The sequence below is a fragment of the Callithrix jacchus genome, chromosome 13, assembly GCF_049354715.1.
Source record: "Callithrix jacchus isolate 240 chromosome 13, calJac240_pri, whole genome shotgun sequence".
NCBI lineage: Eukaryota > Metazoa > Chordata > Mammalia > Primates > Cebidae > Callithrix > Callithrix jacchus.
In genome coordinates, this window is record NC_133514.1 from 56276025 (window position 1) to 56300535 (window position 24511).

The following is a 24511-nucleotide window of genomic DNA, read 5'->3' on the forward strand; positions in this document are numbered from 1 at the left end:
TAAGTTCTTCTGAGGACAAAGTAAATTTCAAGTATCTTCACATCCTCCTCAAGGTTGAATGCAGTATCTGCTACTCATGATCACCCTCAAGTTAAATAAAAGGAATAAAAGTAATTCTTCTGAAACTTGTTTCCATTACATGCCTCCACACAAATAACTGTGTTAAAATTCCAAATTCCTTGGAATGCAATGAACTTACCCAAAATAATTTAAGGATTAGCTATTCATTAACTATCCAATCAATGAAGAAATCTCTTTTCCCAAGTATTAGACATTCGAATGCCGGATTGCCCTTAAATTGAGTTGACAGGGACTAAAATGCTGACTTTCAGCTTTTGCAAGAACCATTCTAGCCCTTCTGGTAGGATATCCAACAATCTTCCTGACTGAGATATTTAGAGAACTTTAAACAAAAAGCACGTAACTCAACACGATGCAAAGACCACGGTAGTCTGTTATAGACCCACTTCCCACGACATTTATAGTTACCACACTCCCTGGTCCTAGAGAATATAAAACACTTGGTTCTAAATGACAAGCTACTTTGTGCCTCCCTTAGAGGAGTACAAACATAGGCAGTGGACAATAGCAGAGCCTCGTTCCTGGTCTTACCTCCCGCTCGAGGGTTTTCCTCCTGAGCAGCTTCCTGACACTCGGGAGCTGCTTCTTTAACAGCATTGTGGCTTCATTCATTCTTCTTACTTGAGTGATTAAGAAAGATGGAACCTGGAGAAGAAAAACACTTGAATTCAACCTCCCTGGCAGATTCTGTCTTCAGGTATGGCAACTCCTCCCAGTCACATGGTATCCTGGAGCCAGGAACGATGGCACCATCCTTATAAAGTTTAGAAAAAGTTATGTGGATCCTTGTTTCAAAGGGAAATCATGTTAAAGAGCAGCCCTTCCAGAAGGTGTAAGGATGTCACAGCAACCTGGGCTTATCTTCTCATATTTCTTCCCTACGACCAAGGGAGTCGCCCAATCATGGAGCCTTTATGTTTCCTGGGGCCACGGACTTCCGAGGGGGACCTGTCATCACAATGTCACTCACCTTCCACAGAATTTTCTGGTATTTAAGCATTAGGCGGATGATGTGGGCCGCAGTATTTGCTAACAGTAATTCTTCATAATCAGAGTGTTTGCTTCTACTAAAGAAAAGGTTTGGTGCCATCACCGTAGAAATATTCCACATACTCATTCGGTTTTTTGATTCATTGGCGATCACTTTATTGAAGAATGTCATGAGGGCCTAAGAAGAAACAGCATCATGTCACACAATTGTAAACTGTGAAAAGGTGCCCCTGATTGCTGTCATTCACTCTATTCCCATTGACTTGGCTGCCAGAGAACTGTTAGAAGCATAGAATGGTAAAATGTACCATCTTTCCCCTGTAATTGGTTAAAAGTACTGAGAAGAAGTGTGACCAGTATATTCAACTGTCTGCTTCATAAAAATAGCTCCCTTTTCATGGATTTATATTGTAGTTTCTGTAACTATGGTTTGCATTTTCTTTTCTTTTATCCTAAATGAGTTTGAAAAATGTTAAAATTATGTATAAACCAGGAAGAGAAAATGCTGCAGTTCACACAAAAGGTAGTTTTGTTGTGAAGGCAGAAAAGTAATTCTGAAAAATATCCTTAACTTAAAGCATTGCTGTTGAAAACTATTTACCATTTCCTACAGAAAGGAAAACCCATTTAAACAACATGAGTATCTCATTCCTCAGCCCAAATGTAAACTCAAGTGAAAAATTTAAAAAAAAATTCATGTTTTGGGTGCTATTTTTCTATTGTTTTTCAACTTTGAAATATTCAGCTGTCCAAAAGTAAATGTTTGTGTGCAGTTCTTTTAAGCATTAAAAAAATAAAGAATTGAATAAACTTAATTTGCTGAGCTACCAAAGTATAAATACTTATCAGAACCTTCTGAAATTCACCAAGACAACTGAAATCCCCAAAAGAAGGGCTCTTCGGTTTTCTGAGTTTGAATTCCACTATACAGTATTTGCAATGAGAAAAACAGCACTGAATAGTAATAATAGTTAACATTCATTTGAGTTGGCTGTGAGCCAGGTGTTATACTTAGTACTTTATATATATTCATTTGTCATGATTCAAAACCCTGTGAGGAAGGTACTATTATTATTTTACAGATGAAGGGATAAAGGTGGAGAGGGGCTGAGCAGCTTTGCCCAGCATCAGTTAATTAAGTAGCAGAGCCAGGATCTGAATCAAGGGAACCAATTCTTCAGCTAGAGTTTTTGACCTCTAACCCGCACCAGCTACAATCTTAGCTCCAGTCACAATTTAGAATAAAAAATGAGAGAAGAGAAGGAGGAGGAGAGAGAGAGACAGACGACGCATGTGTGTAACATCTTCAGGTCCTGTGATGTTCTGGGGGAAACTTTTGTTAGAAATGTGTTGAATTATTTGATAATTGCTGTCTCCTCAGTTGTATGAAAGGGTAGAGGACATTTTGACTCAGATATTTGATACCAGATGGATTTTTCTAATAAAAGAACACTGCGTAGACAAAGCCAAAAAACAAGCTAATAAATTTTCAGCTTTTGAAAAATTACCAAATTATATTAGAAAAGGACATTTTTATGTCATAGCTGATACCCCTCCTTGCCTTGAGGATATAATATGACTGACATATATTGTAATTGACATAGATATTTTCACTGTGTAGGAGGAAGGTTCTCACCACACTGAAATGCCTGATAAGAGGCAGCACTAAGAACCATCTTTGTTTTCAGAATTATGTTTACTGGCCTCAGAATTGCAGTCTCTTTTCAACTCATTGTTATCTCAATTTCATTTCAAAGATTCCAAATACCTGTTGTGCTTAAAACAAATTTCCTATTGTATATAGAATGATTGTCCAGAGAGTAAGGGAAACTTTGATTTTTACCAAAACACAGCAAAGGATGAACATGAAATAAAGGGAGAAAAAATGGGGATGAGGAACTATAGAATATGATTCTATCAAACGTTCTATTACATACTAGCGGAGAAATCACTTTTCGGACTTTAATTTTCCTAATATGTAAAATGACCAAATTCTATCAGATGATCTCTAAAATTCTGAAATTCTAGAACTATTTAAATTGAATTACTTTCACAAATTTAAAAATGTGAACATGTTGGAAATATAATTTAAACCAGTGATTTCAAATTCCTCCCCCAGGACACTCATCAGAGTTTCCTTTCTACTTCAGTACATCAGACTAACATGAGTAGCTGAGGACCAGCAATTATAGAGTCTATTTTACAAGTTACATAATGGTCTTATTGACTCCTGACACTGTTCCACTCAAGCCTTCATCTTTGCCTCTCCTCCTACTCCTAACACCTTGCCCAGTGCCTGACACAAGATAGACAGTCAATATCTCTGGGATGAAGAGTGAATGAAACTTAAATGTTTAAGAATATACCACCCGGGCATGGTGGCTCACACTTGTAATCCCAGCACTTTGGGAGGCTGAGGCAGGAGGATCACTTGAGCCCTGGAGTTTCAGACCAGCCTGAGCAACATGGCGAAACCCTATCTCTATAAAAAAAATCAGCTGGGAATGGTGGCACATGCCTGTAGTTCCAGCTACCTGGAAGGCTGAGATGAGAGAATCACCTGTCCCTGGGAAGTCAATGCTGCAGTGAGTTGTGATCATGCCACTGCATTCTAGCCTGGGTGACAAAGCAAAACTGTGTCTCTCAAAAAAAAAAAAAAAAAAAAAAAAAAGAAAAAAGAAAAGAAAAGAAAGAAAGAAAGAAAAAAAAGAAGATACCAAGATCCCCACTCTTTCTTGTCTTCCTCAGGAGAAAGGCAGTGGGGACACAGAAAGGCATGTGTTTGCAGCACACTCTGGTGGCTCAGTGAGCTGTCATCTCCATTTTCATTTTCCTGTATGACCCATGTCCTCTGAGCAATAAGAGCCTCATGACAGACCGGGAGGTGGATGGGACGTACCTGAGCTGTATCTCTGTTGGCATCAGGCAGCGCCATGACCATGAGGTGTAAGGCTTGAAACTGTACTTTGACATGAGGCCCTCCTAACAAGAAAACAGAAATAGTCATACATCTTAAATAACACTGATGCATCCCGACAGCATTTCTTGCTAGCATCTGGCAGCACAGGAGGGCTCCTGACAGCTTTTGTTGGTAAAGACTCAGGTTTTGTGCCCAGCAATGTAAATTTGTTCACTTGGACAGGAGCCTCCGTCCATCAACTCTCTTTTCCCATCCCACGATGCCACTGTTGAGGCAGGTGGCCCAGGAGATCCTCAGAATAATTCTGGATTTGTATAAGCACTTCCCTTTCAAAGTACTTTAGCAGATCTTCCCTTCCTTTAATACTACAAATAGAAGTTAAGCTCAATACAAAAGAAAATAAACCTTGCTTCCATATCATAAGGTAGAAGAGTATAAGTATTAGGAACACAGAGTTAGAACAAGGTTCCAATCCTCGTCTACTATTTAGTTGCCATGTGACCTCGGGCAGGTTATTTAATCCCTGCCGCATTTACTTTATTAACTGTAGAATGGGAATAGTCATCGCACCTACTCACAGGCTGTTATGAGGATTAAATGAGTTAACATACGTAGAGTGTTTAAATCTGTACCTGTCCACAGTTATCTTTCTACATGTTTGTTCTTGTTTTTATGATCTATGACACTTATGCTAGATCTTCCATGGACACCTAGGGAAGGTGATTTTACTCCTCAATAGTGACACAAGATGGCGCCAGAGGGTTGGCATTTAGACTCAGGGATTCCATCCACAGCTGGATAATCCACGACCAGCTGTGCTGAAAATTTAGCATACACCAGGGAATCTAGGCTTTCCTTTGGCTCTCTGTATTCTCTTGAAAATGATGTCTTGGTGGGGAGTTCCTGGAGGAAAGTATTATGTTCTGGAATCCCTGGGGAGTTCTCAAGTTGAAGGAAAAATCTATTTATGTCTATTCAATGGCTGGAAGGCAGTCAGCTGCCGGTGAAGTTAACTGAGCTATTCAGCCGTGGAAACATTTGTGACAAGCTACTAGGTTACCAATGACAAGTGTATACAACCAAGTAATATGGGGGGAGACAGAAGATCATACTGTTGAAGCAAAATCCACCTGTGGATTTGTAGATACTTTATCAAATTTATAATAACAGGTCCAGAATGTTACTCAAAATGGCAAATACACATTGATGTGGGTTTGCCTGAATAATCGAAACTTTAAGAGCAAGTCTCAGTGCAAAGCAATTGGGGGCAGATAAGACACTATGTTAGTGCATAAACTGCAGGCTGAGGACTGTCTCTAATTTTCCAATGCAATTAAAAAAAAAATAAAACTTCTGGGGAAAAAAAACAAGAGATGCAGATGTAGTATTGAGACTACTGTGTTTCCATTAACGTCAGAGAAACTATGAAGCTCCTTTAAGATTAAGTTTGATTTGGCAAATAATACATTTTCACTTAGGAAGCCTGGCCCAACACTGGTTTGTGGTTAATAATTTCGTAGTTAATTCATTTCATACATCCCAGTCAAGAATATTCTCTCTCCTCAGGTCATTACTTCCCCAGAAAGTTATTAAGCATGTAATGAAAGCATCTGAGGCTTGATTGATGAACTACTAGTCCTTTAATTTTATGGGCAAGTTTGGGGCCAAGTTTGAAAAGAAAAAGTAATGATATTAGTGGAAAAAGCTCTGTGTTCTGAACTCCATTTGAGGGTATTGAGAGAGACAGCTTAACACACACACACATACACACATTCACAATCCTCCCCTTCAGAAAATCTTGTTACAACTAGAGCTTACTTAGGTGGCAAAAAAGGCCATTATTGCCTGCTGGTAGCAGGCCAGAACTTTGGGCTTCCTGCAGGGTTCGCTGGTATCAAATCAACCACCTGTGATATAGTATTTTTCACTTTCAAAGTCATACGAAGAAATGTGGACTCCTCTGCGAATGCTTTCAGGTTATTTCTCAGAACCTCTCCCTTCAGTGAAATGTGCTGGCTGTGGTCAGATAGGCAGCAATGACGACACTGCATGCAGTAAATGCTATGCAGAAGATAATTTGTCTTGGAAAATTATGTCCCACAGTGCTTTTGAAAATTACAAAGTCAAAAAAAAAAAAAAAGAAAATTACGAAGTCATACAGATTAGGTCTTAAGTGAAGTATTTGGGTAAAAGCACAAAAAAAACATAAAGTGTATTTTGTAACTGACAGGGAATTAATTGGCATGGTTTGAACATAAGGATTGAATATTTTGGAGGATGAAAACTAATATATTTATATATCTTTCTTAAATATGATTCTCTGAATAGATCTGGAATTAGAGGTTTGAATCATCCTGGCATAATTCAGAATACCAAAAAAACAAAACAAAAAAAAACCAAATGAGTGATCCAGAGATAAAAGGCCCTAATTCCGGTATAAACACCCAAATCTCTGGGTGACCCACAAACTCCGCCATGCGTGCGTGGGATAACACAGCGAAGCAGTGAACAACTGAGCAGAGAGCTGAGCTCCTGCCCAAAGGACCACTGGCAATTAGAGTCCAGCCAAGCAAACTGCCTGTTTAAAAGAGCAACAATAGGAACAGAAACCAAACAACATTTTTTGGAGAAATACTTCAGAATCCACAGTCCCCAAACACTCTATTCATAATGTTCAGAATAGGCTTTAAACTTACTTGACATACAAAGTAACAGGAAAGTGTAACCCATTCTCAAAGAAGACAGAGCCCAACCCTGAGATAACCCAGGTGTTAGAACTAGCCAGCAAGGATTTTGAAGCAGCTGTTGTAACTGTGCTCAGTGATGTGAAGGAAAATACACTGAATGAGAAGATAGGCCACTTCAACAGAAAAACAGAAAGTATTTTAAAAGAACCAACTGAAAATTCTAGAACTGAAAAAAATACAGTATCCAAAATAAAAAAAGGATGAAGGAAATTAGTAGCTCTTCTCTCTTTCTCAGCAAGTTTTTCTCATAAAATAAAAACAGTAATCTTACGAAGAAAAGAGATATTGGTAGTGGATGGCATGTGAATTAAAGCTTAGGAAACAACTGCCTTGCCTGCCATATTCTCTTCTTTTAAGACACGAAAGATTATTTTACGAAGGTGCTTTAGTTAGAAAATTCAAAGATGTATAACCTACACAATTTTTAGGACCAATTTAGTCTTACAACTTAGGATCTATTATTTTTGTTCATTGTAATTTTAATGATTTTGTAGTTCTGGCCAACCTGCAGAAGGTTGTAAATTGGCAGATACAGACATAACTCGTTAAGTTCACTTAACATTTTAAAATTTAAATTAGCGGCTGGGCCGATTGCAGTGGTTCACACCTGTACTCAGAGCACTTTGGGAGGCTGATGTGGGGCAGATAACTTGAGGGAAGGAGTTTGAGACCAGCCTGGACAACATGGTGAAACCCCATCTCTACTAAAAATACAAAGATCAGCCAGGCGTGGTGGCAGGTGCCTGTCATTCCAGCTACTTGGGAGGCTGAGGCAGGAGAATAGCTTGAACCCTGGGAGCAGAGGTTGCAGTGAGCCAAGATTGCACCACTGCACTCCAGCCTGGGCAACAGAGCAAGACTGTCTCACAACAACAACAACAACAACAACAACAACAACAACAACAGTGGTTGACATTCTCACATTAAGAGTTTCCCCATTAAAGCCTGGATTTGGCTCTCAATCTGACAGCAATCATTATCGAGAACCAAGCAGTGGCCAATGTCTCTAGATGGGGTATGTCCTCTTGGTTTGGACACAGCCCTTTTTGGTCCACGTACAATCAACGTTTACTTAGCAGGCTCATACATATTTAGACTTGCGATCCCTGAACTCCCCAGGTTAACAGTTAAAGCCCCCACTATGTACCCCCATTCTACTTTTCCAAACTTTTCTCTTGTTACATCCTCCACAATAGTCAACCTTTATGTTCAAACCATGCCAAATAATTCCGTCAATTACAACACACACTTTACAGTTTTTGTGCTTTTACCCACATACTTCACTTAAAGACCTAATCTATATGACTTTGTAATTTTCAGAAACATGATGTGACATTGTAATTTTCAGAGACAGATTATCTTCTGTGTAGTATTTATTGCATGCTGCATCATCAGTCCCAGGACCTCAGATTTAAGCAAAGAAGTGATCTCGTATTTTTAATGGATTATCACGCACCAGGCTCTATTCTAAATGACTTCATTCAATACCCATGGCAACCCTGACAAGTAATTATTATCTGCAATTTACAGATGTAGTAACTGAGCCTCAGAAGGTTTGACTGCATGGCTAACAGATGGTTGCACAGGAATTTAAATCTCAAGAGCCTGGTCTTTCTGCAAACCCCTCTGCCTTTTAATGATGATAAAACTCTCTAAATCAGGCTTCAGTATATAAGTATGTAAGTAGATGACTGTTTACCATCAAACTTAACATTTCACCAAGCACTGTCAGGGCACAGCAAATCTACGCATGAGCACATTTGATTCAGCATCTCTCTTCTGCTCTCACTTTATTGACCTTATATCTTAGTGCATTCACATTCAAAATCTTCTACCTACTTTCCATTAGACTGATGAAGGCAGGTATATATTCCACAGGGAAGAGAGAGGTGGGTAGTTCTCTGAAAAATGCTTTCAACATTACTGCAGCTTCTCTATGGCACATTTTGTCCCATTTAAATTTATCAGCATTAAATTTGGCATCGAGTTCTTCACGGTATTGCTGTAAATCAAGGAAAACAGTCAGTATTCAATGCGTTTTTACCACCTGACCCCATTTTCCCCTTCAGAAACTGTGCTTATATTTTTGTAAACAGACTGGGAAGGTAATGTCTACTAAGAGTAATTTTTTTCAACATGATTAAGGGAAATAGCTAGTTGAGGATGAATTTTTAAAAACATTTTCTAAAATACTGTTAATCTTGAAATGATTTTCTAATTCTACACAAATATAGAAGTTCTCTACTCTGATCACAGTTTCATTTCTGTGGTTTTGGCAGAATACCACTCTTTCCACATGATAAATGCATTGCTAGATTCTGACAAAGTCTCTGTTCCCCCTCTTTTCATAATTCCTTTTGCCATCCTCTCTTCCATCACTAAATTAGATCAAGAAGGTTTGCCTCTCAGCCGCTTCACATACAGAATGAGAAATAACCCAATAAAGTAACTCTGACCTTGCTGCAACGTGCAAACCTATGACATCTTCCTGGAGCAGTGACAGCAAGGCTTTTTTCCAAGACAGACACATGTCTCCCACATGATTCCATGCTTGCCCAGTCCTTTGTAAGGTTTGGAACACTGTACAAATACCTTTAAAAAAATCTTTAAGCCTCCGTAAGTTCTACTTGGCTCACAAATTTTACATGATTAACTCATCTGATTATCAATGCCACTCAGGCTTCATGTTTCTTTTCAAAGGCAAACTCATTTTTTACGGCTCCTTTGAAATACAAGGTTTACCTATAATGCCAGCCAGTTATAGTCGGTCTCCAGGCTAACACTAACTGCTCCAGAAAGGATACTTAGAAAGGGAACTCTAAAAGCTCTGTTTCTTTAAGGCCTCTGCTTTATTCTCATGAGAAGCCTAATTCTTCTGGCCTTGAGCATACACAGCAAGAGTCAGTGTACACATCTGACCTTTTCCTAACAAGGATCAGCTCATTAACCAGCCAGATAATCACTCTCTCGGCTCCCAGAGCCTGCAAACTGGAGGACCCTGGCAGCCAAAGTTTCTTACGGGGACATACATGATTCTGATGTACGCTCTCACCCCTACTGATAACATCAAAAGGAGACTTTCTTCTTTTCCTGGAGAAGCTTTCAATCTTATAGGAATACTTCAGCTAATCAAGAAACCCTTTGGTGATAAATACACTTCACAAAATCTTAAGCATAAAGTTCTTCCTAGAATGAAAGAGATAGAGGGGCTCTGGAAAGAGGAGGATGCAGGAAATCCATTCTTTACCTTCAGGTGTCCTGTAGTTTAGTGAGTAGGACTATTTCATGAGCTGGTACTACTAATTCAGAGTGCACATGTTATTGGTGCTACGCAGCCAGGAAAGAGAGAAGTCAAACCCTGCTAGGGCCAAGTCTTGAGGGTTACAGGGAAAAGGAAATATAAGGGCATCCTCCTCAAGCAGTGATACAAATGCCAGCAGATCCAATGTGTCTGGGGAACTCCAGTTCATTCAGCATTGCTGGCACATCTAGAGCAAGGAATGAGATGGAGAGCAGCCAGTGACCGTGCTAAGGGGACCAGCCTTCACCATGTAGGCAATGAAGGAGCCTGGAACATCTCTAAGCAAGGGAATGGCAAGGATAGATTGATCTTTTCTGACAGCCAGATGGGAAAATGATTTGGGGGGTGTGGAGCTTGGCACAGGTCAGGTGGGTGGAAACAAGTGACAAGCAAAGAACCCAGTTATCAGGCGGTGGCACCACTTCCAGGAACGGATAACTAGGGACTAATCTGGATAAACAGCTGCAGGATAGAAAGGAGAGGAGGCATTTAAGAAATGCCCAGGCGGAAAAATTCTCAAGAATCAGTGATGGATTGAACATGAGACTCAGAGGGACAAATAATCATCCAAGATGATTTTCCAAGATGATTTCCACTGATTTGTAGTTGGCAGATGGCAGTGCTGTTAATAGGAAAAATACAGGAGGAGGAGTAAGCATTTCCCATCAATTGCCTGGTACCACTGCAGTAAAGCAAAGGAGACATTGTTTTCCAAGTGCACAGGAAGCCCCAGAGAGAGGAGAAGAATTCAAATTCATTTTCCACATACCTCTGCCAAAGGGATCTATCTGAATCACGAATGTGGCCGTCCTAACCTGTGAGTGATTCCCAGTCACCTAAGGGGCAACAGGGCACCAGGGTCAAGAGGAGGTGCCACAACCAGATCCTTTAGGCTTTTATCACAACTCTGCAACTGACTAGGATATGGTCTGTGCCTCAAGCTTCTCACTGTATAATGGAGTATTAAAATGACATTCCCAAGATCAAAACAAATAATATCATGTAGAGCTTACAGGACAGGGCCTGCCATGCTGACAGCACTCAATAAACACCGCACCGCTGCTTGCCCCTCCCCCACTCTCAGGTCTATTCTAACCTGCATTGTCATTGCTATGGGAACCCCACGCGAATACAGTGTGACTATTTGGGGAATAATACCGCATCATCTTGTCTGGATGGCTGGTATAAAGCAACACTGAGAGAAAGGATGTCTTTTTTGGGTTCTGAACAGAGCTGATGTTTCAGTGGTGGTCCCAATGTAAAGCCATGTCAACCAGGTGTGACTTTACCTTGCGGAAAACAGGGAGCACCTGAGGTTCAGAAGTCAGGTTTTTCTGACCCCTGTTACTGAGAGTACTAGGCAAGGATAAGAAGTCTTGACATTAAATCTCTCTTCAGCAAAAATGCAACCTGCTTCTATGTCTGAGGTAGTTTTATACAAATGCAAATAACCAGCCTAAATAAGCCAGGTGAGGTAATTATAAAACATTTAGAACAGCCTTGGAATGATGCAAACTAGTCGAAAAAGAAAATCTCGCATGTCAAACAGTCTGCCTCTTTCCATAAAATATATTCCCCGGTGTTTGGCTCAAATTTCTGTCATTTTTGAAAAGAAAATCATTGCAAACACCAACCAAAGCATTAAATTGGTTCCAAATGAGCCGAGACCTCAAGTCTGGGACTTGGCTCTGCAGCTGCGTGTTCCCTGTTTGGCTGAAACCAGCAGCTTCCTCCCAGGCTGCTTCCCTCGTCAGCCTCCCCAAGTGTTTAAAGCACAAAGCCAGGCCAGACTGTTCACAGTAATGATACACTAGCGGACCACAGGGCTGGTATCATCAACTTGGCCCAATTCGAGGATAATTATCCTGGAGTTTTTAGTAGTTCAGTGGATGAATTACAAAAAAGGAGGTAGTTTAACTAAAAAGTTTGAATAAAGGAGAGGAATAAAGATCACTTTCATGCATCACATTTCAATGCCTTCCTAATGGCAGTGTTGCCCAGTTTCTGTTCACTTGCCAGATTTCTTTCACATTGGCCTTCCTGGGGCTCAAACCGTGAAAACATCTGGATTACATTTTCCACTAATAGGTGATGGAATAAATAGACTGAAACTACATAAAACTGAGTAGAGGAGAAAAGACTTTGATCTATATGTGGTTCAGAAATGCATGTGCCTAAAAGAACATTCTGAACGAATGATTTGCCTTTGAGAAGCATTTTTCAGTGGAGTATTAGCCAAAGAAAAGTAACTGCTGCTATAATGTTAAACTCTGTGCACACAAGAAACGCCCTGTAATGTTTTCTCCTTTGGGTGATTTAAAAATAGGACATTTAAATCATATCCATTATGCATTTTATACACCCATGCACGTGTGTGCACCCGCATGCAGATGCATGCACACACACACACACACACACACAGGAACCAGTAAGAACATGTGCAAATACAGTTTCCCAATCATGGAGGGAGGTTTCAAGTGATGGAATCTGTTTCTGTTTAGGAAATTTGTTTCTTTCATTTTTGTTCTCTGACTCTTTAGATATAATCAAAGATTTAACCAAAATAAGTAATGGTTTTCATCCTTAGATGTAGTAGACATTTATTTAGAAGTGTATGTAAGAACCAAACACATGAGAAATGGAGACAAAAGGCAGACTGAATTTAGAAAGCATAAGCCTTAAGGAACCGTTAGGCATTTCCCTGCCTGCCACAAGAGCTTGTGCCAGCATTCAGCCAACTCCACTCTCAGGGAAGTCATAACTCCTCAGCATGCCCGGAGCCCGGATGCCCTGGTGCCCTGCTCTCACTCCCTTCACTGGAAACCTTGCCCTCTTCTGCAAAAGCCCAGGTAGCGGACTCTCGCAGCTGCTAGCCCCTTCTGGATGTGGCTCAGCTGTATTTTCCACAGGATGCCCCAGCCTAGGATAGGGTGAGGCAGGGGTACTAGGGCCTGGCTGATTCTGCACAGCACGTGGCTCCTCCATGGTGAGGAATTGTCAGACCTGCACTATGGTCGGGGCCTCACCCCGGTCAATCAGGATTCCTGCCCCTTTCATCCTTGAGAAGCAGTACTGCCATGACCCTCCTCTGCTCCTCACTCATCTCAGCATCGGCTTTCTGGAGAGTCCAATAGACACAGCCTATCTATTCTGTTACCTGTTAGAAAAACCTCTCATCACACTTCTATATAAAAACTCCGAGACTGATACAAATAGAATTTCCCAAAACGCGTACTAAAATGAATTAATGAAGAGATGCTGTTTTGCCTCTAAAAATTTCCTTTGGATAAACATTACCACATTTGTTTTCCCCTACCCCTGAGATTGAAAAGATGGATCACGGATCCATCTTTTCAAACTGCTCAGGTTTTCAGGTCTGCAAGCCAGGGAGTGATCCAACTGCAGGAATGAACTCCATGGTGTGTGCCTACCCGCAGGCACAATGCGATGTTTCGGTGCATTTTTATGACAAAAGCTTTTCTTCTCTAATAATTCTTTACTTTATTGTACTGTAGAGTTTGCCACCTCATGGAATTAAGAAAGCAGAGGAACAAGATTCACACTGAACAGCTGGTTTTAGATGTGGGTGTTAACATTACCGTAAGTAGAACTGGGTTTTGGAACTGCTGAGTGAGTAATCTAGTGGTTATAGCCTTGCTACAAATTACTGTAACAACTTTCACTAAAGGGACAGCCAAACAATGTTTAAAGCAACGAATGATGGAAATGAAGGCTCATACAACATTGGCTTGGTGAATTCCATGGCTGAGAGGACACAACAAACTAAGGTGTTTAACCTCCAAAACAGTGGGGAGACGGTTCAACTTTTCCAAACTAAAGACAAGCAGCAGTTTCTGAAGATGAATTGATGTGCTGTTTCATTGTTGTTTTTGGTTCTTTAATGTTGCTGTTTGGATTTTTAAAATTCTGGATCATGAAAAAACTCTGGAACAAACATTTTACCAGAGGTACCAAGGAATACTAGGAAGGACCAAGTAATAATATCTAATAAACAACAACAAAGCGCTGGGTACCCAGTGCGTGTGTGAACTGGATCTAGCCAGCTTAGAACACGACCTAGGAAGAGACAACACGTTCAATACCTTGACTTTAGCAGTACATCCCGAAAGTCGAAATATTCCTTCAGATTCAAGACCCGATTCCTCGACTTTCTCAAAAAACTAGAAAGCAATGATATAGTACATGAGTAAGTACCTCTATATGATTACAAACATCTAAAATAATAACAACGATGACATGAATCGATAAGTTACCAAGCATATCTATGTGCCTGGCACTTGAATGCTTTGTTAAACATTCACAGCCATCCTATGATGACAACATTATTCTCCAATATGCAAATGAGAAAATACAGATTTATAGTAGTTACACAGCTCTCCTAAGATCAGCCTCGTAAGTAATGGCAACAACTCAAGTTCATGCTATTAACCACTCTAAAATTATATATGCCTCTTAACCATCTTTAAGATCTGATTCCCATAACTCTTTCTGCAGATTGATCAGTAACAAAAGATTCTAAATCTACTGTCATTGGTTGTAATCACTCTGACTAAGAAACTATAGGAATTCTAGATGTCTGACCAAAGAGTTTAGATGAGGTAATGATTAATAGCTTTTATGAGTTCCTACAGTGGGGATGGGTGTTAAAAAAAGTAATAAACACTGCCATTTATTGTGCATTTATTATGTGTAAAATCCTACTCTCAGTCCTTTACCTACATTAACTCATTTGATCATCACAATAACCCTATGAAGTAGGTAGGACCATTACCCCTATTCTACTGCTGAGGAGACGAGGTAACACAGTTCAATCACTGTAAGAAAGCAGCTCATAGTGCAGCTCTGGAAAGGATAATAACTTGGCCAAGTTTGCCCAGGTAAGAAGGGGATCCAGCAGCTCTGCTATTTTCCTTTCAAGAAATGACGGTGGATGGTGCCTGGAACTAAGGCAATTCTTTTAGGTATGAAGATAAATAGATTTAGGAAGAAGAAACATGTCTGTAAGAAAAGCCTCTCTTGCAGGAGTGGGAGAACACTATCTTGAGGTGTCATAATGAGGAACACTTAGCATCCAGTAGTACTACAGCTAACATGCTGCTAACATGATAGAAATCCAAATTCAGTTTAACTGGCATTTATTGAGTACTTTCTATTGTGCTAAGTTCTATGCTAAATTTTTGTACTTACACAGTACTATAAACTTATGTGCCAAAATGTCCATCTTTGATTTTGATGAATATTTCAAACTCGATCTTTTAAATACAGGACAAAGAAAATTCTGGTTTTAACTCAATGAAGGAAAGAATATCTCACAGTCACCATGAACTCTGGACTTTGCTGTATGCTATGCTCCTTTTCCCACTCCACCTCTTGCTGACTGTGTGTCTTGGGTAAGTTATCTCACTCTCCTATTCCTCAGCTGCCTCATCAGTAAAAGGGTGATGGTAACACCAGCCTCCTTGGGCTGCTCCATGCTGACTAGACGTGATATTCCATGGACAGCACTGACCGGCACAGCCCTGCCTAAGGAAGTCGCCCACAGAGGGCCCCTGTGCACAAAGGTGCTGCCTGTATCCTCTGGCCATCTGGGTGCCATCCTCCCAGCCCCTACCTCCAGTCAGTCACCTGATTTGAGAAGCATCTCAGTTTGAGGCACTGGTAGTAAAATATAGGAAGCTCAACAAATGATGTACAATTGTCAGTGTCAGGTAAGTATGTGTTTCCTTAGACAATGTTTTAAAATGTCATTTAAAAACTTGATTTAAAATTCAACGAGATTTGTGTTAGGGACTAGGAATTTTAATTGTGCCACTGGATGTCACTGTTGATAAATGCACACTCAGGTAAAAACCGGTGTAAATTGTTGGCTATAAAACAACACTACTTAAAAGCAAATCAGGTATTCAGCAACAATAGTCACAGAGATATCAGCATTTTATAGTTCAGATAATATCATTTCCAAAACCCCTTCCACAAAATTATGCTCTTTGTCTAAATGTATCCTATCTGCCCAGTCACAATGGAAAGTGAATATAACATGCTGGTTTTAGACTTTATTAAACTTTGTTTGGAAAATTGATAAAATGATTACACATATACATATGTTTAAAACCCAGCCTATATTTCAGAAAATACTTTTATATTTATATATGCATCGTTAATAATTAATGTTCAACTTTAGACAGAATAATCAAATAAATACACACACAAACACATTCATATGCATAAATAACATTTGGAAAAAATGTAACTGTTTGTGCCCTGGGTCAGAGTATCTGTGTCCATCACCACAGTCCAGGCACCATGAGCCATTGTGTGGAACATGGAATAAAGCTGAAAATCACCAGGGGCCTGAGTCCTAATAAGGCATTAGTGTCTTCAAATCTAAAAGAAAATTCATTTGTGTGTTTACAAAGTACCAAACCACAAGCATGAGGCTCTGTGAATCCTCCTTTCATTTGCCTGCTACTCACTTTTTGTAACACCAGGGGAACTTTCACTCCAGGGTCTTTCTTTCGGTCACTGTCCAGGAGGACTGCAAGCGGAACACCAAAAATCCCATTGTCTTCATGGTGAGACAGTAAAGGGGGAAATAAAAAAGAGTTAGGCAAGCACCGTCTTATTCCACTGTGTCAAAGTGTTAAAGCCAGAAGCAATCAGTCTTGTTAGTTACCTCGTCCTTTTACTTTCTCTGTTTTGTTTCTTTTCAGTTGAATTCCAAAGGCATCAAAAAAGGCAGTCAATTCAATCAGAGAGAGATGGCGGATTTTCTTCATGTCTTCAGCAGACAGATCTCCTGCTTCAGTTAGGCCAAATCTGGTTTTCTGAACAATGAATTTCTAAAATACACAGTGAAGATATTTATTTTTTATGGCAAAGGAAAATTATTATACCTTCACTCAAATGCCACCTGGACACTGTATGCAGCAGAACATGTTATTTGCAGAACATCTCTAAGGAGCATGCTGCATCCCAGAAATATGAATATGTGATTCAGAACGTTTGCAGATCACTACCATGCTAATTAGAAGCAAAACAGCAGTCTAAAGCATATGATAACATTGCTATTGCAATTGCGGAAACTGCCTTCTTTTTAAGGAACACCTGATATTGTCAAGCAACATACATGTCAGGCACCACATGAAATGTACACACCATGGCCCTTAACTGGAATTACATGTGACACACACATACCAGGCAATGCACCTGGGTGTATCCCAGGAGAGCTCTAAATCTATGTTTTTTTTTCTTCTTGGAAAGTTAATCTTTAAATCAGGGTTTATCTATCCCATACTGCACATTTAAGAGACTCTTAGTAATCTCCCAGTTTAAATGATTATACCTGCTTGCTGAGATAACAGTTATTCTACCATAAAAATCAAATTTAAATGATTCCAAATTCTTAAAAAAGCAAAATCCAGAGAAAGTGCAAATAATTCTGCTATCATTTTGAAGACAGAGATAATGACACATTCTCTATTTTCACACTAAGAAACAGAAGACACTAAAGTAACAACAGCAGCAAACCCTTTAACAATCCAGAAATACTGTGAAGAATGTAAGCAGCAAGACCTTTCAGAAGCAAAAGATTGTTCTCATATAATATCCACAGGTTCACTTTGCCCTCAAAAAGAGTGGTATTGAAAAATGCCAGAGTAAAACAAAAAATCCCATAGGTCAAATTATGAACACTTAAATTTAATTATAAAGCTTTAAGTTCACATTTTCCATAAGAATTGCCTAAATTGGCTGGGCGCGGTGGCTCACGCCTGTAATCCCAGCACTTTGGGAGGCCAAGCCGGGTGGATCACGAGGTCAACAGATCGAGACCATACTGGTCAACATGGTGAAACCCCGTCTCTACTAAAAATACACAAAATTAGCTGGGCATGGTGGCGCGTGCCTGTAATCCCAGCTACTCAGGAGGCTGAGGCAGGAGAATTGCCTGAACCCAGGAGGCGGAGGTTGCGGTGAGCCGAGATCGCGCCATTGTACTCCAGCCTGGGAAACAAGAGTGAAACTCCGTCTCAAAAAAAAAAAAAAAAAAAGAATTGCCTAAATTGAAGCTACCTTGGGATATTCAAACAATCTACTCATTCATTCATTATTCATTCAATAATTGTTCCTTGGAACCCCAAATATTTTAAAATAAAACAAAATGTAGGATGTGGTTCGGGGAATGCCTTATGCTGTTAAATGCTTAGCTAGTTTAACTTCTTTCCGAGGCTAAGTCCTCATATAACAGTAACACATAACAACAATATAAACAAAAATTGCAATTACTTATTGAGCAACGACTATGTGCTAAATCCTATGCAAAGTTTGTCACGGAAAGAGCCAAACCTCATAAGGAGCTGGCTTCGATGAGGAGATGCAGAGCCAGCATCCTCTCTTGGCTGCCTCTCTTTAAGGTAAGGAGGGGCTCCCCTGAAACCAGAGTCCTGTAGGCTTCTCTTTTCCCTAGACCACTACATGTTGCCTCTAACCTGGAGATTGCTTGGGGACCAGGAAGGGTTGTGAAGTTGGACATATTTACTTTCAAATCCTATTTCTACTTCCCACTAGCTGTGGGCTTTGGACATGTTGGAAAGAGGCTTCTCTGGGCCTCTTTCCTCAGCTGTAAAATCACTAGGGTCTACCTTACATTATTAAATAGAATACCTAGTACAGTGTCAGGCCCATAGAAGGCACTCAGTGAGTCCTAGCGTTCTTCCCTTCCTCTTCCTCTCCTCTGTCATGGGATGGCTGTTTGGGAATGTTCCAAGTCACCTGGTACAAAAAGGCTGTTTCTGGATGACTCATTCCTTTAGCTCTGAAACTGCCTGAGCCCTGCTCATCATGCCTCTGACCCTGATCAGCACAGAGTATTCGGGACTCCACATGATAAACCTTTTCACATGCAGTAGCTGAATGGCAAATAGACCAATGTAACGTAGTTCTCTATCAGGCTTCCTAGATATAACATTCTGGATGTAAATAAAGAGACTTTGAGAGTAACAATGTATGTAGCCATCTTTGCCCATCGTGTAATAACAGAAGTCTTGAATTGGTTTTGATATGTTTTTGTTGTCTGTCCCATGACCTCTCACTTCTTATGACTGTGACTTTTTGCAGTACCCTTTTCTGATATGTGGCTTAAAGAGGCAGAAGTGTGTAAAGTCAGGGGCTGCATTGATGCATTAGTCAAGTAAGAATATGAAGCGCAAGAAAGCTCACAAGCCAGGTAGAACCCTATTTCATTTGTAAAGTAGTATTCAAGTACACAGCCCCACTTTTCCTCAACATAGGAATGCCAGGTACAGCCAGGCAGGCTGTGCACTGCACACAAATGGTGCCCAAATAACACCCCAAATGGTGGTATGAACACTGATGCCTGGCCTCCTGAAACCCCTTGTACACATACAGAGATATTTAAAAAGGAGAATCTTAGTTTTGTCCCATGAAGAAGTTAAAGGAAATTCCTGGAATAATCATGAAAGGTTTTGCTTACAGTTAAAACATAGTCTTCTTTCTTAATCTCTGATTTCTTGAGTTTATTTCTTTTTAGAGCCTCTGTAACCATTTCTGAATAAGACACTTCAAATGACAGCTCTTCAGCCTCTGGTGGAATGTTCTTTACCAGATAATCATCATCTAAAGATAAAACGGAGACTATTTAATATGCCATTTAGTCAATCAATGCTATTTGCTATAAAATAAATTCAAAATATTTACAAGTAAACCCATAAGCATGTTAGAGTGTTTATATGCAAGAAAAAGCAGCAGACTCACCCCCAGGAGTTCAGTTAAACAGTAACGTAGCATCACAGACCTCCATATGGACAAATGTCTATCATCATTGTCCAAACAAACTATTTAATCTGAGTTTGTCCAAACAAACTATTTAATCTCAGTTTTCAAATTTTAGGTTTGTATGTCTCATGAAAGTTGCTGAGGATTATTTTAAGAAGTCCAAAATAGGGTATTTATACATATTCTTATGATATTAAAATTAAACTCATCTAGACCCAATGTCACTGTTCCAGGTAACCAGAAGCTTAGAGGAGAGGAAGAAAGGGTGGAATGTGCTAGAATCGTCTCTACTTTTACTCCTCTTGTTTCTCCCCTCACCTGTGGAATATCTGCCTATTGAGGTTTGTTCAAATTCAATTTGTATTCACTGCTAAATGTGTTTAGGCGAATTAATTAGAATTTCTGTTATTTGATATTGGTTACCTAACTTTGTATGACATACATTAAGAAAAAGCCCGAATGCGTTATAAGTAGTACCCCTTAAAAATGCTTTTCTCAAGCTAATTTGAAATTTAAAACAAAAGATTCATTGAACAGAAACAAGTGAATCCATAAAGCATTTCAGCAATCCTAACCTGATTTCTGATTAAGATTTCAGCTTGTCATCTGCTTTCATTGCCTGGCAAAACTGTTCATATGCAAAGTGAATAATTATTTTACTATAAAATGAACTCATTCTCTTTTGCCCTCTGCGGTAGGCACTGACTAGAGGAACAAAAGGAACTAAAGGCAGAATAAGGAAAACTTGGTTAATTTTACATCAAAATTAGGTGGGGAAATTTATAACTCAACAGATATAAAAATTCCAAGTAGTGATACTAATTGAAAACACAGTAATAAATAAGTGCAGCAAGAACTTAGAAAATGGCAAAGGGATGCCAGGTGCTGGGGCTCACGCCTGTAATCCCAACACTTTGAGAGGCTGAGGGAGGCAGATCACCTGAGGTCAGGAGTTCGAGATCAGCCTGGCCAACATGGAGAAACCCTATCTCTACTAAAAATAAAAAAATTAGCCTGGCATGGGAGCAGGCACCAGTAATTCCAGCTACTTGAGAGGCTCAGGCAGGAGAATCACTTGAACCTGGGAGGCAGAGGTTGCAGTGAGCTGAGATCGCACCACTGCACTCCAGCCTGAGTGATGAGAGTGAAACTCTGTCTCAAAAAAAAAAAGAAAGAAAATGGCAAAGGGAGAGCTATGATGCTCACTTGTTATACAGGGGCTTGCATTCAAAACAGAGGAAGACACGAATAGAACTTTGACTTCCTAAGGATCTATGAAGAGAATCTTTGGAGAGCAGCAATTAAACAGGCCAATGCTCCAACCACAGGACCACTCCTCGTAGATGGCTAGCTTTTAGTGGCATGATTTCAACTATGGCAACCAACAGAATGATGTAGAATACTACTGTCTAGCAAGTCCCTTCATTTTTATTTTTATTTTTTTCTTATCAGCTTTATTGAGATACACTTCACATGTCATTCGATTCACCCATTTAAAGTATACCTGCCAATGGTTTTTAGCACATTCAGAGTGGTACAACCATCACAATGATCAATTTTAGAACCTTTTCGTCATCTCAACATCTTTGATTTTTGAAGCCAATGCTGAAAAAAGCACAGGCTCCATGATTTACGAAAAGAATGCACATATTTGGGAAAAACTGAGAAATCGCAAAAGTATGTCCAAAAGGGGGCTTATTTCCTACCTGGAGGATCCAAGATTCCATACTGAGCCCCTCTAGGGAGCTCACCTCTCAAATGGAAGAGGTCCAGGTAAAAGCCTCCCCGGCAGCCTTATCAGGAGCAACCTGCTCTGGTGCTGCCTAGGCCTGAGCAGTAATTAGGGATCCTCAGAAGTGCCTGCTTCCTGGCCTACCTGAAACAGTGGAGCAGACCACATCACTTGCGAAAGAGCCTTTAAAGCAAAGACACTACCCACATGAGGAGTTTCTAAATGATGAGGTGGTCGTGAAGGAGGAAAAGATTCTGCTTCCAATCTGGCTTAATTAATTTTGTCTTGTGTGACAGAATGGAGTGTTTGGAGGTGGGTGGGAGGAGTGAGTGCTGGAATTGACGGAATCACAATGGGGAGAAAAGCACACTTCTATTTTGCTTTTAGAAATTCACTGCTAACTGTACTGAGTGCCAGAACAAAAGCGAGAAGACACAGCTGAAGCTCAACGGAAGGCATGCCGCTCACCACTCATCGCATTCTGAACTGGCTGTCCAGGTTCCGGTGATCCATTGGAATGAACTGGTAGGTCTGGAATGGTCTCAAGTAGAGCCTGCCAAGCCAAGGAAGATGAACACGAAACATTTTACCATAAATACAGTCCACCCCACATTTCAGCCTGAGTTATGTTCTGCGGTATACAAGAGTTATTTTCACAAAAAAGCCATTCTTGATTTGGCAAAGGCCCTGCATCTGACTGCCTGTTTCTGCATTCAGTTCAGACGTGTGCAGCTTACACTGGTTTCACGAAAGGGTACAACGTAAGGTCCACATAACTGCTTTCTTAGCTCTCAAATATTTGCTGCTTATACCTTTGCTAAGAGGTAGAAATTATGGCGCCTGATGTAACATAATTTGATAATTACAGTATCACTTGTTAATTAATCTTCATGCATTTTGGCTTTACCTATATTAATTATATTATGTTAATATAACATTAACATATCAATTCCCCTTACAGCAAAATACAGAGCAATAGTAACTAACAAAATATTAAGTATCTTTTCTAATTCAATTTCCCTTCTTAATTAATTTGGTACTTTTTAAATTGAAATCCTGCCAGAGCACTGAACTCCCCTGTAGTATTATCAGATGTTGAGAATCTATTCTTGTAAAGGCCTGTGAAGCAAGCTACTGCCTAGGTTTGGATGGGTATCAGTAAAAATTTACACACAAATCCTATCAAAAACATTTACATGCAAATCCTACAAATTTTAATATGAGAGTTATCTGTGAATATGTGTCATAGTGAAATCTGCTACCCCATCAAGAATCTTTTATATGCTATTCACACATAAAATGTTTTCCTCCAGAGCCTTTTTTTTAATTCTTATATTTATTTAGCAATAACTGAAAACCTGCTTCATGAAAGAACTTTTATCATGTACTACAAGTTGCACAAAGGAGTCTTGAATTCTGAGCCTCATGATCTCCTTTTACTCCCATTTATTTCAAAAAAGTTGATATAATTATAATTGCGTAAATGGCATATGAATAGATGTCCAATTATTAAAACATAGATGCCCAATTACTGTAATTGACGGAAGAATGACAAACTGAAAAAAGGTCTAGGGTCATAGGGTCATATAGGTTCATTGTCTGGCAGATCTTTGGTGGTTCCACAAGTAACACTATAGAATAAAGATTACCCACACACTCAAATAGTTAAAGAGATATGGACAACTTTTCCCTTTTCTTAAGTTTTCCAGCAAAGAAATGCTTTCTCAGACTTTAAAATAGCTTACCTATGGGAGAGAAGACTCTTGAAAATTCTAACACTTTTTCATTTATTTAGGGCTTGAAACTGATGGTTTAGGTACTTAAACTTACTGAATGTCATTTTCTTAATTTTCTCTGTCGGTTAAACTGGCCTGGAGCCTGTTAATTTTACTGAAGGAGTGCCTGCTCTTTGTAATATAAATAGTTGTGGGACTTTCTTGGGGGAAGCAGAAATTTGAGTCATAATTCCTGCACTTGAGCTACTTACAATGAAGAGAAAAGAATAACACTTATGAAGCATTATGAAAAGACAAGCCACTGTCAAGAGCTAATTTCTGTAATACCAACTGCAAGTGTTATTGGAGAGCAATCTAGAGGGAGGAGGTGCCATCCAGAAGGTTCTCACTGATAAGGTGGTTGGATTTGAGCTGGAACTTAAGGAATAATGAACAGGACTTCCAAAGGCAGAGGCAAAGCATTCAGGACAGACAGAGATGGAAGCAGAAATTTCAGACATGACAATATCTGAAGCATTTCAGCACCAGGGACCATAAAGAGACTAGGGTACCAGGCAGGAGTCATGTCATGATATTACAGAAACATAAGAAATAAATTCATCAGGAGAATCAGTACAAATTATGGAAGGTTTTGAAAGCCAGGTCAAGGAGTTGAGACTTAGAATTCTATGGGGTTAGAAATAGAACAGAGCAAGACAAACAAATGCTCATCTTTGTGTTAGAGCAAGAGAAAGATTCATGGGGGAGATGAAGGAACAGTGGCAGCCAATAAATGGTACCTGAGTTGGGATGTAGGTTTAGCAGGAAGGCGAGATGCTTAACATATATCATTTTAAAACATCCATTCCTCATTAAGGATCATATTATGACTAGCATCGTTTTTCATTTGTACTAGTGATTTTAATGTATTTTAAATACAAAGGCAACCCCCATTTAAAGCAACCTTCCCTGGCTTGTTCATAACTGAGCACACCATTTCCCTAATGTGCCCAAGCACACGTGTTTCTCATCAGGGCTTTTACTGCTAAGGGAAGTGACAGAATCACAACAGGTCAATCACGACAGGTGCTTTCCCTCTGCTGAAGGTTGCTCTGCTGCTCTAGTTACACCAATCTAGGATTGGAAAGTAGAGTATGAGGGGTTATGTTGTTAAATTTTAAATTGTAGGAGCCTGGTGCTATCTGTTGTAGT

General features: G+C 39.7%; 1 protein-coding gene across 6 annotated transcripts in view; it reads right to left on the reverse strand.

Annotated features, from left to right (window-relative positions):
• Positions 1–24511, reverse strand: part of ARHGAP28 (Rho GTPase activating protein 28) — a 187271-nt gene that overhangs the window by 28740 nt on the left and 134020 nt on the right. For all 6 annotated transcript variants that reach the window (XM_017963879.4, XM_008979516.5, XM_035270597.3 and 3 more), the window contains 9 exons: positions 22053–22137; positions 19551–19693; positions 16734–16899; positions 16534–16625; positions 14143–14220; positions 8578–8740; positions 3971–4053; positions 1052–1249; positions 613–726 (listed from right to left, as the gene is read on the reverse strand). In XM_017963879.4, coding sequence (XP_017819368.2) covers positions 613–726; positions 1052–1249; positions 3971–4053; positions 8578–8740; positions 14143–14220; positions 16534–16625; positions 16734–16899; positions 19551–19693; positions 22053–22137 — 1122 coding nt within the window. The remainder of the gene's footprint in view (positions 1–612; positions 727–1051; positions 1250–3970; positions 4054–8577; positions 8741–14142; positions 14221–16533; positions 16626–16733; positions 16900–19550; positions 19694–22052; positions 22138–24511) is intronic.